The sequence below is a fragment of the Amblyraja radiata genome, chromosome 5, assembly GCF_010909765.2.
Source record: "Amblyraja radiata isolate CabotCenter1 chromosome 5, sAmbRad1.1.pri, whole genome shotgun sequence".
Taxonomy (NCBI): Eukaryota; Metazoa; Chordata; class Chondrichthyes; order Rajiformes; family Rajidae; genus Amblyraja; species Amblyraja radiata.
In genome coordinates, this window is record NC_045960.1 from 1390775 (window position 1) to 1405646 (window position 14872).

Below are 14872 nucleotides of genomic sequence, written 5' to 3' on the forward strand. Positions count from 1 at the left end.
CTCCCTCAAGACCCTTGGATGTAATCCATCAGGCCCAGGGGATTTATCCTCCTTCAGTCTCATTAATTTCCCTAATACCACCTCCTTGGTGATCTTAATAGTATTTAGCTCCTCCATTCCTACCGCCTCCTGTTTATCCAGCGTTGGAATATTTTTTGTGTCTTCTATGGTATTCGTCTTCATCTCCTTCCTAAAACAACGTTCTGAGGCTGAGGTTATGACCTCTAGTACTAGACTCCCACAAGTGTCTCTCCACATCCACTCTATCCGAGCCTTTCACACTGTACGTTTGAATGACCACCCCCCCCCCCCCCCCCCCTCTCATTCTTCTAAACTTCAGCGAGCACAGGCCCAGTGCCGTCAAACGCTCATCATATGAGCTCATCATACTCCCTCATCGCTCACCACTCCCCCTATCCATGCTTCCTTCTCTGCTTTCACATTTTATTATTATCTGCGAGACATTTCTGGGCGGCACAGTTTAGCAGCAGTAAAGTTACTGCGTGTTCGACCCTGACTGTGCGTGCTGTCTGTACGGAGTTTTTACGTTCTCCCCGTGACCTGCGTGGGTTTTCTCCGAGATCTTCGGTGTCCCCCCCCCCCACACACACACACACACACACACACTCCAAAGACGCACAGGTATGTAGGTTCATTGGCGTGATATACATATATATTGCCCCTAGTGAGTATAGGGTAGTGTTCATGTGCGGGGGTTGATGCGGACTCAGTGGGTCGAAGGGCCTCTTTCCCCGCTGTATCCCTAAACTAAATTAAACTAAACCATACGGAAGCACAGTCCTTACAGTTGAATTGTAAATTCACCAGCCTGAGCCACACCCTGTCATCTGCGTTCAGTTGTGTTCTAGATTATGGCTCAAACGTGCAGGATATAGAGGAATATGGATTAAATGTAGACAAATGGGATTAGTTTATTTTAGCATCATGTTCGGCATAGGCATTATGGGTCGAAGGACGTGTTCCCTGTCTGTAGTTTAATCTCAATAATCTAATGTGAAATTAATACATGAATGTAGTGCGGTTTACAACATAAAAATGCAATTATTTTAGTTTGACCATCTTGTTTTATTTCAGCTAATTGTTATCCTGTCCCAGGGCAAATTCGCCCTCTGCAAATGCATCACCTACTACCTGGTAGGCATGGCAACGGCAGACCTTCTCGTCATCATCACAGGAGTCATATTATATAGGATTGTTGGCATTTACTTCCCAGCAAGCTACATGGCGATTTATAGATTCTTTATTACATAGAACATAGGTGCAGGAGGAGGCCATTCGGCCATTCGAGCCACCATTGTGGACGTGACTGATCGTCCCCTATCAATAACCCGTGCATGCCTTCTCCCCATATGCCTTGATTCCACTAGCCCCTAGAGCTCTATCTAACTCTCTCTTAAATCCATCCAGTGATTTGGCCTCCACTGCCGTCTGTGGCAGGGAATTCCCAGCTCTCTGGGTGAAAAGGTTTTTTTCTCACCTCAGTCTTAAATGACCTCCCCTTTATTCTAAGACTGTGGCCCCTGGTTCTGGACTCGCCCAACATTGGGAACATTTTTCCTGCATCTAGCTTGCCCAATCCTTTTATAATTTTATATGTTTCTATAAGATAACCACTCATCCTTCTAAACTCCAGTGAATACAAGCCTAGTCTTTCCATCTTTCCTCATATGACAGTCCCGCCATCCCAGGAATCAATCTCGTGAACCTACGGTGCACTGCCTCAATCACACGGATGTCCTTCCTCAAATTAGGAGACCAAAACTGTACACAATACTCCAAATGTGGCCTCACCAGAGCCCTATACAACTGCAGAAGAACCTCTTTGCTCCTATACTGAAATCCTCTTGTTATGAAGGCCAACATTCCAGTAGCTTTCTTCACTGCCTGCTGTACCTGTAAGCCAGCTTTCAGTGACCAGGTCTCGCTGCACCTCCCCCTCACCTAACCTAACCTAATTGAGATAATAATCGGCTTTTTGAGTCTATCTTGGGTGTATTCTCTGCAGGACGAATTAAGGGCCACTGTTCCCCAATTGGCGTTTTGTGTATATTTATCTGAAATAAGTATATTATGCAATGGTATTGGTTAATGTATTCTCTGGGGAATTTATTCATGTCTACATTAGGCGATGTTCGAGTTTAGCGTATCACACTTCTCCCGAACGATATGTATCAAGGTTTCAACGAAAGAGGATGCATGGGCCAGCAAGAGGATTACTTTACGCCATCTATTATCCCATTCTCGCTGCGGTCGGCGTTCCAGGTAAGTGTTCAACCTGAAATTCTCATTTGTGCGAAAGCTTGATTGCAAACTAGTCTAAATGTACAATATCTTATTTACCCACGGGTAAGGTCACTGAAGAATGGACAATAGGCAAAGCTGTTTGTGGATTAGTTTATTTTAGCTTAGTTTACAGATACAGCGGTGAAACATCGAGTCCGCGCCGACCAACGATCCCCACACATTAATCCTACGCGCACTTGGGACAATCTTTGTTTTTACGTTGATACCAAGCCAATTAAGCTACAAACCCGTACGTCTTTGGAGTGTGGGAGGAAACCGAAGATCTCGAGAGAAAAAAACCCCACGAAGGTCACGCTGAGAACGTGCGAACTCGGTACAGACAGCACCCGTAGTCAGAATCGAACTCGGGTCTCTGGCGCATTAAGGCTGTCGCTACGGGACGACCAGCCATGATCACAATGAATGGCGGTGCTGGCTCGCAGGGCCGAATGGCCTACTCCTGCACCTATTTTCTATGTTTCTATGTTTCTACCGTTGCGCCACCATGCCGTCCACGTTGGAACGGTGGAACATAGGGGTGGAGATCAGGACATTATACGCCGGTGAGTCTTATATCCACGGTGGAGATATTTTGGCGGACGATTCTTAAGGATGGGATGTAGCGTGGCCGTCTCAGTATTGAGGTGTGGTGAGTTCCAGTCAGGCAAACCTGATTGAGCTTTCGTTGAGTAAGTGATTCATGTTGGTGATTACTTTAGGAGGGTAGGGCAGTGAACTGTTTCTCTTCATTTACGGGAGTAATGCATTTGACAAGGTGTCCCGCACGATAAGCTGGTCCCGAACATGAACTCACAATGGTCGGACGGTGAGTTTTGTTTAGTTTAAATTCAGAGATACAGCGCGGAAACAGGTCCCATCGCGTTTGGTCCGCACCGACCAGCGATCCCAACCCTAAGAACAATTTACATTTATACCAAGCCAAATAACAAATAGATCTTTGGAATGTGGGAGCAAACCGAAGATAACCCAAGCGATAGATAAATGTGAGGTTATCCACTTTGGCGGCAAAAACAAGGGGGCAGATTATTATCTCAATGGGGTTAGGTTAGGTAAGGGGGAGGTACAGCGAGACCTGGTGTCCTTGTACACCGGTCACTGAAAGATGGCTTACAGGTACAGCAGGCAGTGAAGAAAGCTAATGGAATGTTGGCCTTCATAACAAGAGGATTTCAGTATAGGAGTGAAGAAGTTCTTCTGCAGTTTTATAGTTGTAATGTGAGACCACATCTGGAGTATTGTGTACAGTTTTGGTCTCCTAATTTGAGGAAGGACATCCTTGTGATTGAGGTTCACAAGATTGATCCCTGGGATGGCGGGACTGTCATATGAGGAAAGATTGCAAAGACTAGGCTTGTATTCACTGGAGTTTAGAAGGTTGAGGGGATATCTTATAGAAACATATCTATATTACTAAAAGTCTGATCTTGACCGCTTTTGGCCCACTGTGCTGCGATTTCCAAGAGAACGCCGCCACCTACGGCCGTCATTTTTGGCCAACTCGCTCAGAGCCCCCCTCCGCCTTCCGAGACCAAAGGATTTTTCCCATCAATGAAAAATCAGAGAGATATTAATGTTTTTTTTTTAATTGCCATTCTCTCTGCTGCCCTTGCTGGAGGGAGAGGGAGGGACTATAAAACCAGGAAGTGGTGTGCCTCACTCAGTCTCTGCAAGATGGAGGAAGCCATCTCTCTGAGCTCCGAATAACACTGAAAGCATGTCTACTCAACTGTGAGTGCCCTTAATGTGGTTTGAAAATGAAAATATGGTTGGTTTGAAATAAAAAGGTACTGCATGCAAATGGTTGCTTGGGGGGGGGTTTGGGTTGAAGTAAAAAGGCACTGCCTGCAAATGGTGGTTTGGGGGGTTTGGGTTGAAGTGAAAAGGCACTGCATGCAAATGGTGGTTTGGGGTATTGGGTTGAAGTGAAAAGGCACTGCCTGCAAATGGTGGTTTGGGGTATTGGGATGAAGTGAAAAGGCACTGCCTGCAAATGGTTGTTTGTCTAAACTTGACAACTTCCTGTTTGCACTATATTGATTTTAGATAAAACGCTACCACTTACGGCTGTGATTTTTGGCCATCTTACTCAGTCCCCCTCTGCTCATCAGATGCAGAGGATTCTTCCCATCAATGAAAAGCAAGTGTTAATAGTGTTTAAAAAATGTTGAGAATCTCGCTCCTGTCAATCACGCCATGAAGGCCACACCTTTTCCGGTGGGAGGGGGAGGGAATTATAAAACCCGGAAGTGTGGGTGTGGCTCAGTCTCTGCATGATGGGGTAGGGAGAGGTCACGACTCTGTCTGAGCTGTGAATCAACTGAACACATTGAATGTCTACTGTGTGGTTTTATGGTGGTTTCACCAGCTTGAAATAGTATGAAGCTGCATTTGAATGTGGTGGCGTTGCACCCTGCATGAAATGGTATGAAACTGTACTTGAATTTTGTGGACTTGCATCCTGCTCGAAGAGATAAGAAACTGTACGCTTCAATGACGTCCCCCTCATTCATCTAAACTCCAGCGAGTACAGGCCCAGCGCTGACAAATGCTAAAATATGGTAACCCACACATTCCTGAGATCGTTCCTGTAAACCTCCTCTGGCCCCTCTCCAGGACTGCACGTCCTTTCGTCGGATAATTATTCTTCTGAACGATTAGTGATAGTATATGAATGATTCCCAACCACCGAGAAAGAGATCAATTGAATAAGAGGAAGATGTGTCTTACATCAATCTGTTTCCTTTCAGCAAACGTGGCTGCAATTGTGATCCTGTCCAGGGGCAAATGTGGTCTCTCCAAATGCATCACTCATTACCTTGTTGGCATGGCAGCGGCGGATCTACTCGTCGTCGTCACCGGAGTTATATTAAGTAGAATTGTCGGGATTTTCTTCCCGGACGGCTTCATATGGATCACGCCGCTTTGCAGCATCAGAATCATCCTTGTCTACACATGCAGGGACATTTCTGTCTGGTTAACAGTCGCTTTTACGTTTGATCGTTTTGTCGCCATCTGCTGGGAGAAGCTGAAAACCAAGTACTGCAGAAAGAAAGTTGCAGCCGGAGTGCTTTGGACCGTGTGTACCCTGAGCATTTTGAGAAACATTCCCTGGTATTTTAAAAACGAACCCCGGTACATCACCAACGGCACGCCGTGGTACTGCCACACAAAGTCCAGCTTTTATACCGACCCAATGTGGATCTTGTTTTCAGCGTTGAATTGCATTATAAACCCGTTCCTCCCGTTTTTCCTCATTGTGCTGCTCAATGTAGTGACTGTGAAATTCATCATCGTGGCCAGCAGAAGGCGCAAAGCTCTCCGCCGCCACAATAACAAGGACAATCGCACTGACCCTCAAATGGAGAACAGAAAAAAGTCCGTAATTTTACTGTTCGCCATCTCCGGAAGTTTCGTCCTTTTGTGGATGACGTTCATTATACATTTCCTCTACTATCGAATCACCAATACCTTGACGTACTCTGGTTACAACGACCCCGTGTTTATCTTCCAGGAGGTCGGATACATGTCGCTGCTGCTAAGTTGTTGCACCAACACCTGCATTTATGCAGTGACTCAGCGCAAGTTCAGGGAGCAATTGACGAATTGGCTGAAATATCCGTTCACAAGGAAAGCTGAATTGCTTAAATAAGCAAGGGACCAGGCCAAATTTCCAGCGGCGCAACTCAAAACCTTCCTGCAGAGAGGAATATCGGGCACAACTGTGCACGAATGATACATTACCATTCAAATTAGAGGTGAGAATCAAAGATAGACACAAAAAGCTGGAGTAACTCAGCGGAACAGGCAGGATCTCTGGAGAGAAGGAATTGGTGACTTTTCGGGTCGAGGCCCTCCTTCAGACTTCAGACCAGTCTGAAGAAGGGTCTCGAAGCGAAACGTCGCGCATAGTCTGAAGAACGGTCTCGACCCGAAACGTCACCCTTCTCTCCAGAGATGCTGCCTGTCCCACTGTGTTAATCATTCCTTTTGTGCCTATCTTCGGTTTAAACCAGCACCCGCAGTTCCTTCCTACACATAGAGGTAACAGTCAAATTGGTTCAATCGAAACTATAGGCAAGTGGTCAGTAGTAACTGTTCTTCTCGAAGTCTGATGGTTTTATTAGAGTGAGCGGGTGAGATAAGGTACAGAAGGATATGACATATATCAGAAGGATACAATTCGTCCCATCCTACCTCATCTGCCATACAGTAAAGTCGAAGTAGGAATATCCCAGCACAACTTCTGGCGTTAATTATCCATATCCAGATCCTTATCTATCTATTATATAAAAGTCTCGCCCAATCCGTCCGGCTGGCGTCCGGCTGCCTGCCTGCCTTTCGATTCGTTCCCGCCGTGCGATGTCACAATGCCCGATGCTCGCAGACGTCCAATCGCGATGCCCGACGCTCGCGGACGTCCAATCGGAACGGATCCATTTACATGTACGGCTTCCGGCCGCATTTCTTCCTTTGATTCCCTGCAACTCCGAAACCGGACGCGGAATCGCCGACGTCTTTTCCATTTCGGTAGAGATTTCAATTTTCTTTCTATGTATCCGCTCCTCATTACATTTCGTCGTGTTTAAGTACACGTTTTTAATCAGATCCTTCCCCCCCCCCCCCCCCCAATATTTCAAAACTAAACTGGCTTCTCACCCACAGTGGCTTCACCAGCCCCAGCCCCTGCTGAACGTTCCATCGTGTGATGTCACAATGCCCGATGCTCACATATGTCCAATCGGAATGGATACATTTACATATGCCTATGCAGGAGCCCCAGCCAATGGTGAACGTTCCATCGTGTGATGTCACAATGCCCAATGTTCAAATACATCGTTGCCATAGTGACAGTACAGAGTACAAACTGGCTTCTCAACCCATACAAGCAGCCATTTCGGTGGACATTTCACTTTCCCTTCCAGCTATCCACTCCTCATTACATTTCGTTATGTTTATGCCCATTTTTTTCATTAAGACCTTCACCCCCCCCCCACACTCACTCATTTTGTCGCCTCCTGCTGGCCAGCGACCATAACGGCTGCTGGCGCCCGCAGCACAACCTCACGCGACGCCATTTAAAAACGGCCTTTCGGGAACGGCTCTACTTCGAAGGACCACGTCTCCCGTGGGGGCTGCGGGTAGGCAACGGCTGTGTTGGGGCATTACACCGTGGGGGCTGCGGGTAGGCAACGGCTGCGTTGGGGCATTACACTTTTAATGCTCTGTGTGTGGGGATGCTTCGTGTGTGTGATGCCGCCCCGCCACACCCCCCCGGCGTTGCCGAGACGGACCCGACTTCGACGACTTCAAGATACGCTATTTTAAGACGGCCGCAACCCGACTTCGACGACTTCGTCTCCGCTGGGGGCTACAGGTAGGGAACGGTGTTTATACACTTTTCCAACTCTGTGTGTGGGGGTGGTTAGTGTGTGTGATGCCGCCCCCCCCCCCCCAGTGGGGGCTACGGGTAGGGCACGGCTGCGTTGGCTAAAGGGAACAGGGGGGTATGGAGAGGGCAGGTACATCACTCCCCCTACCCCTCTCTCCCTCCCCACTCTTCCACTTCTCTCCCCCTTCCCCTCCACTCCCCACTCTTTCCCCTCTCTCCCCACCCCTCTCCCTCCTCCCCATCTTCCCCATCCCCCCTCCCCGACATCTCTCTCCCCATCTCTCACCCCCTACCCCGCTCTCCTTTCCCTCCCAAATCTATCCCGTTTTCTCCTCCTCCTCCCCCCCCCCCCCCCCCCCCCCCCCGCAAACGCCATTGGGGAAACACTTGGTCTAGTATAACTATAAAACTCTGATCTTGCTTGTGGATTTCTCTATTTATTTGCTTGTGTGTGATCACATCTTCTCGAAAAAAGGACGAGGCAACGGTAACATTTTTACATATGCCGATAGTTATTTATGCCGTGAAGTCAAAAAACGTCTTATCTGAAAATGTCATGCATTATTTCTAGTTATTAATCAAAATGTTCAAGAATCTGAAATAACTTTGAAAATAAAATTGAGCGGCTTTGGCTGATGACGTCAAAATGGCTCTACGTGCTGCGTCTGTGCTGCGAGTGACCTCCCCCCCCCCCCTGCGAGCTGCCCTCTTCCTCCCCCCTTCCATCCTCCTCTCCCCCCTCCTCTCCTCACCCCCTCAACCCCCTTTTTCTCCTCCCATCCTCTCTGCCCCCTCTCCTCCTCCTCCCTCCCTCCCCCCTCTCTACCCCCTCCTCTCCACCCCCTCCTCTCAACCCCCTCCTCTTCCCACCTACACTCTCAACTCCTCCTCCCCCCCCCCCCCCCCCCCCCCCCCCCCCCCCCGCTCTCTCCCCCCTCCCCCCCCCCCCTCCCTCTCCTCCTCCTTTCACTCCTCCCCTCTCTACCCGCCCCCTCTCACCTCACTCCCTCACGGGTTGAGGGGACGGGACCAAACAGGTCCCACTTGGTTTAGTAATCTATAATTCCACTTCAAAAATCAGCATATATTCACCAATATCTTCGTGAATCATTGCATTGTCTTTGTCCGTAAAAAAAATCCATACACATCCACGAATCTACAACTAATCTGTTTTACTGAACGGTTGCCCCCTTATTTTGGGGATTCGATGGACACTAGGCAGGACATCTTGTATCCTTTCAAGCCCAAAGAGTATAATATAATATTTAATGACAAAGCCGGTCGAATTTCGTCTGAGTAATCACTATTCGAGTTATCACCACCCAGCGCAGCAATCAATCGAGTGAAACTTTATTGCACATCATATTCCAGGGTATTCCCTTAATAACCCCATCCAATTGGTGAAACACTTATAATAAAGATTGTGACGCAGTTTGCCTTCCCAACTGCCTGCTGTATCTGGATGTTGAGTTCGGTTTAGTTTAGTTTGGTTTAGTTTAGTTTAGTTCAGTTTGATTCAGTTTAGTTTAGTTTAGTTTCGTTTCGATTGGTTTCATTTAGTTTAAATTGGAAATACAGCGCGGAAATTGAATTTGAAAAATACCTTCTCAGACATGTTATGTTTACGTTGGTTTCGAGATACCGCGCGGAAACAGGCCCTTCGGCCCACCGGGTCCGTGTCGACCAGCGATCACCCTTACACTAGCCCTATGCTAAATACTATGGACAATTTAAAATTGACCATGCCAACTTATCTACATACATCCGCATATTTGCAGTGTGATTTCCTCCCCTGTTCTACCTACAGAAAACCCAGGATCCGGCGGGTACGTTGCTTCACAATTCTATTAATTCTTATAAAGTCACACAGCGCAAGAATAGACCCTTCCTCCCAACTTTTCCTTGCCGACCAAGGTGCCCCATCTAACATCGGACAATTTACCCGCATTTGGCTCGTATCCCTCCAAATCCTCCTTATGCATGTGTCCAACGTGTGTTTATTAAGTGATGTTATGTAACTGCAAAGTGTGAGGAGAGAGAGAGAGAGAGAGAGAGAGAGAGAGAGAGAGAGAGAGAGAGAGAGAGAGAGAGAGAGAGAGAGAGAGAGAGGTGGAGAGAGAGAGAGGAGAGAGAGAGAGAGAGAGAGAGAGAGAGAGAGAGAGAGAGAGAGAGAGAGAGTTTGTGTGTACGTGCGTGCTTGTGTGTTCGAGAGAGAAATAGAGTCTTTACGTGTGTGTGAGTCAAGTCAAGAGTGTTTTAATGTCATGTGTCCCAGATAGAACAATGACATTCTTACTTGCTGCAGCACAACAGAATATGTAAACATAGTACATCACGGGAGAAAAACAGTTCAGTGTGTGTATACACATGCACACATGCTCAATAAAGAACAAGTATAGAACAATAATAATAATAATAGTCTGTTGTAGTTCAGAGCTTATTTGTTGTCTTGTTTAATAGCCTGATGGCTGTAGGGAAGAAGCGATTCACGAACAGCTACAGGAACGTTGCAGTTTTCATGCTCCTGTACCTTCTTCCCGATGGCAATGGTGAAATGAGTGTGTGGCCAGGATGGTCTTTGCAATACCGAATCTCCGTAATCTTCGCAGGAAGTAGAGGCGTTGATGTGCTTTCTTTACAATTGCATCAGTGTGCTGGTTCCAGGAAAGATCTTCGGAAATATGCACGCCCGGGAATTTGATGGGTTTGACTCTCTCCACCATCGTCCCATTGATATAAACAGGATTGTGGGTTCCCATTCTTCCCCTTCCAAAGTCCACAATCAGTTCCTTGGTTGTATTGATGTTGAGAGCCAGGTTGTTGTGCTGGCACCATTTGGTCAATCGGTCGATCTCATTTCTATATTCTGATTCATCACCATCTGTAATTCGTCCAACAGCGGTGTCGTAGGCGAACTTGATGCTGGAGTTCACACTATGTCCGGGTACGCAGTCATGAGTATAGAGTGAGTAGAGCAGGGGGGCTGAGCACGCAGCCTTGAGGTGCTCCCGTGCTGATTGCTACTGAGTATGAAGTATTTGTGTGTGTGTGTGTGTGTGTTTATGTCGGTGTTTGCTATTTCCACCAGGGCAGCAAAGAATAAATGACTGTAAACGTTTTACCTGATGTAATCTGTCGATTTCTGAGCAAAAAGCGCAATGCGAGTATTCGCACGCTGCGGCTATTGTACCACTAGGGGGCGCTGCGGCGACAAATCGCTTGAAGACGAGTTCATAAAAATTCCACCTGTAGAAAATATGGTTTGATCAGACTGAACACCTGGGGTTGAGTATAGGGGGGTTGCACGGAAGGTCACTGGGTCATAGGGCTCGACGCACGGAGCCGCTAAATCCAACTGGAAGACATCCGTCACTTCCGGTATATGTTATTAATGCTAGAAACGCGTACTTTCCTACCTGTTAAAAACCGCCAAAATGTTGAATTTTTGCGCTGAAAAAAATTGTGGGAGTCGGGGTAAGTGTGAGAGACATGGACCCAACTTCAGAATTCCAAACATGAAGCGAAATGAAGGTATAGAGAAGCGAGAACTGAAGGGACTACAGCAGCTAAAGTGCTTGGTAAACATTGAAAATATTGGGAATTATCGCGTTTGCTCACTGCATTTCATCAAGTAAGGCATTATTTGTGTGTTTTCTTGATTCCTTTGGTATCTAAAAATTCTCAGAAGTGATAAATCTGGCTGTAAATTTTCGCTTCAGATGCGTTTTCATTTTGTATGTAAAAACCCACGAGAACCATGGGCGATTTAAAAAAATTACAGCCAGATTTATCACTTCTGAAACTTTTTAGATGCCAAAGTAATCAAGAAAAAAACACAAATAATGCCTTACTTGATGAAATGCAGTGAGCAAACGACCAATGTTCGCCAAGCACTCTGGCTGTTGTTGTCCCTTCAGCTCTTATCTACCGTCATTTCTCCTCACGTTTGGAATTCTGAAGTAGGCTAAATGTCTCACACGCTTATACCGATTTCCATAATTATTTACAGCGCAAAAATTGACAATTTCAGCGGGTTTTAACCGGCCCGCTACGCTGGAAACAATGGTAAGTGCCGACCTGCAGTACATCGCGTGTAATCCATTTGGAGTAGCGTAGCAACAGTACGGGTCATGGGTCGTGACCCCACTGCCGTGAAACCTCCCTGTACAACCTCGTAGCAATCCTGCCAAACAGAACGCAGAACAAAAAGCAAGTGCTCTTAAATTGCAAGCAGTAATCTGAAGGGAAATCCACACACGGCGTTGGGGGTGGTGATACTTCTTCAGAATAAAAGCTTACTTGGGACATAGCTGGTAGAAAGAAATGAGGGGAAACGATGGGGAGATTTTAGTTTAGGAGCAAGGAAGTCCTACTGCAGTTGTACAGGGCCCTGGTGAGACCACACCTTAAGTATTGTGTGCAGTTTTGGTCTCGAAATTTGAGGAAGGACATTCTTGCAATTGAGGGAGTGCAGTGCAGGTTCACTAGGTTAAATTCAGGACATATGCCGAAAGAATGTTCCCGATGTTGTGGGAGTCTAGAACCAGGAGTTACAGTTTCAGAATAAGGGGTAGGCCATTTAGGACTGAGACGAGGGCACATTTTTTCAGCCAGAGAGTTGTGAAGGCAGTCGAGGCCAAATCACCCAATAAATTCAAGAGAGAGTTAGATATAGTTCTTATGACTAACGAAATGAAGAGATTTGGGGAAAAAGCTGGAACGGGTTAGTGATTTTGGATGATCAGCCATTATCATATTGAATGGCGGAGAACATTCTATGAAATAGAGCAAAATATTTTGCGTTCAATCGTTAGCAACGACACCAAGGTTCAAGTTGCCCATCACTTTAATCAGTCAATGCACTCCCACATTCTCTACACTTGCTATCCAACGCTCGCCGCACACGCACACGCACACACACACACACACACACACACACACACACACACACACACACACACACACACACAGCTTCAACAGAGTTTATTGGGGACTCAATAGCACCCTTCTGGGTGAAACAATTTTAGCCCTTTTGGTCTTGCGTGGCATATGTACAGCGTACAAATATTTACTCTGGCCCTCGATTCTTCTACTCTGGGTCCCAGCTTCACACGGGAAGGCTGGTCCCCCAACACAATGTTCTACCTCACCACCAATTCCAATATTGCTGACCAGTGGGTTTTCTGGAGTGCTAGGGTGGGTGTTGTGAGCTAAAGGGACTGGTTTCCAGAGGGCTAGTATGGACATTGTGGGTCGAATGGATTATTGGGCTGGCAGCTCAGTCACTGAGGCCTGACAGCTCAGTCACTCAGGCCTGGCAGGCTGACAGATCAGTAACTCAGGCCTGTCGGGCTGGCAGCTCAGAAACTGCCATAAATTCTGCCGGAAACAGGTGATAGACTCTGTGAGAGAAAATGCAGAGAGGGTAGAGAATCAATTTTAGACATTTTCGTCTTTCTATACAGATCACAGCAATGAAGGAGGAAATTCTATCCTTGCGTGGATCTCTGGAGCGCTAGTATGGGTGTTGCGGGCTGAAGGGACTGGTTTCCAGAGGGCTAGTATGGACATTGTGGACTGAATGGATTCTTGGACTTGCAGTTCAGTGAGTCATGGCTGGTAGGCTGGCAGTTCACTAGGTCATGGCTGGTGGGCTGGTACTTCAGTCACTTACAGCTCGTGGGCTGGCAGTTCACTTACTCATGGGTGGTGGGCTGGCAGTCCAGTCACTCACGGCTGGTGTGGTGGCAGTTCACACAGTCACCCCTCCGCCCTTCACCCCCCCCCCCCCACTCTGCACTTTGCCGTTCCACTCCCCCCCCCCCCAAGCATTTAGTCCATCTCCCCTCAGACAGCAACTCCAATCTCACAGCACTTGAAGCAGAGTGCAGGCAGCAAATCCAATCTCACAGCACTTGAAACAAAGTGCAGTCAGTAAATCCAATCTCACAGCACGAAGCAGAGTGCAGGCAGCAAATCCAATCTCACAGCACCTGAAGCAGAGTGCAGGCAGCAAATCCAATCTCACAGCACTGGAAGCTGAGTGCAGGCAGCAAATCCAATCTCACAGCATTTCAAGCAGAGTGCAGGCCAGCAAATTCACACACACACACAGTCTCACTCACAGACTCGCACACAGACTCGCACACAGACTCGCACACACAGATTCGCACACAGACTCGCACAGACTCACACACACACTCACACACACATATACACAAACAGAGACACTCACACAGACATTCACACAGAAACTCATATTCACAGACACTCACCAACACACACTCACAGAGACTCACAGACACTCACCAACACAGACTCTCACACACTCACACACAGACTCTCACACACTCACACTCACACTCAGTCTCACACATACACACACTCATATACACACACACTCATACACACTCACTCACATTCACACATACACACTCACAAACATAGACACTCACACAAACACAGACACTCACATGCACAGAGATACCCACACACACACACACACATTCATACACAGACACTCACAGACACCCACACACACACACTCGCACACAGACACTCACACACACGCACACTCACAGACTCTCACACACAGACATTCACACACACTCAGACACATACACACACTCGCGAACCCACACACAGACAGACACACTCACACATACACAGAAACACATTGACAGACACTAACACACACTCCCACACAGGTACTCACACACACGCGCACACACCGACACTCACAATCACATACTCGCAAACACATACACACACTCACACACACACTCACAAACACATACACACACACATACACTCACAAACACACACAGACACACACAGACACACAGACAGACGCTCACACACACATACACTCACACATACATTAACACACATACACTCACGCACACAGAGACACACACAGGTACACACACACACAGTCACACACAAACACTTACACACACACGCACATAAACACACATACACGCACTCACAAACACATACACGCACAGTCACACACACTCACACAGCACACACTCACAAACACATGCACAGACACAAACACACAGACACTCACACGTACAGATACAGACACTCACACACACACACAATCACAAACACACACAGTCACACGCACACAATCACACAGACACTCACACACTC

General features: G+C 47.2%; 1 protein-coding gene across 1 annotated transcript; it reads left to right on the forward strand.

Moving 5' to 3' along the window:
• The first annotated feature begins 2809 nt into the window (after positions 1-2809).
• LOC116972884 (neuropeptides capa receptor-like) lies at positions 2810-5974 on the forward strand. The gene is made up of 2 exons (XM_033020471.1): positions 2810-2867; positions 5073-5974. Exons 1-2 carry the CDS (start codon positions 2810-2812, stop codon positions 5972-5974), a joined length of 960 nt encoding a protein of 319 aa, XP_032876362.1.
• The last annotated feature ends 8898 nt before the right edge of the window (positions 5975-14872 follow it).

Coding starts and splice junctions, on each gene's coding strand:
- LOC116972884 (XM_033020471.1), top strand. CDS start 2,810: ATGCCGTCCACGTTGGAACGGTGGAACATAGGGGTGGAGATCAGGACA. Junction 2,868..5,072: donor GATCAGGACATTATACGCCG/GTGAGTCTTATA, acceptor GTTTCCTTTCAG/CAAACGTGGCTGCAATTGTG.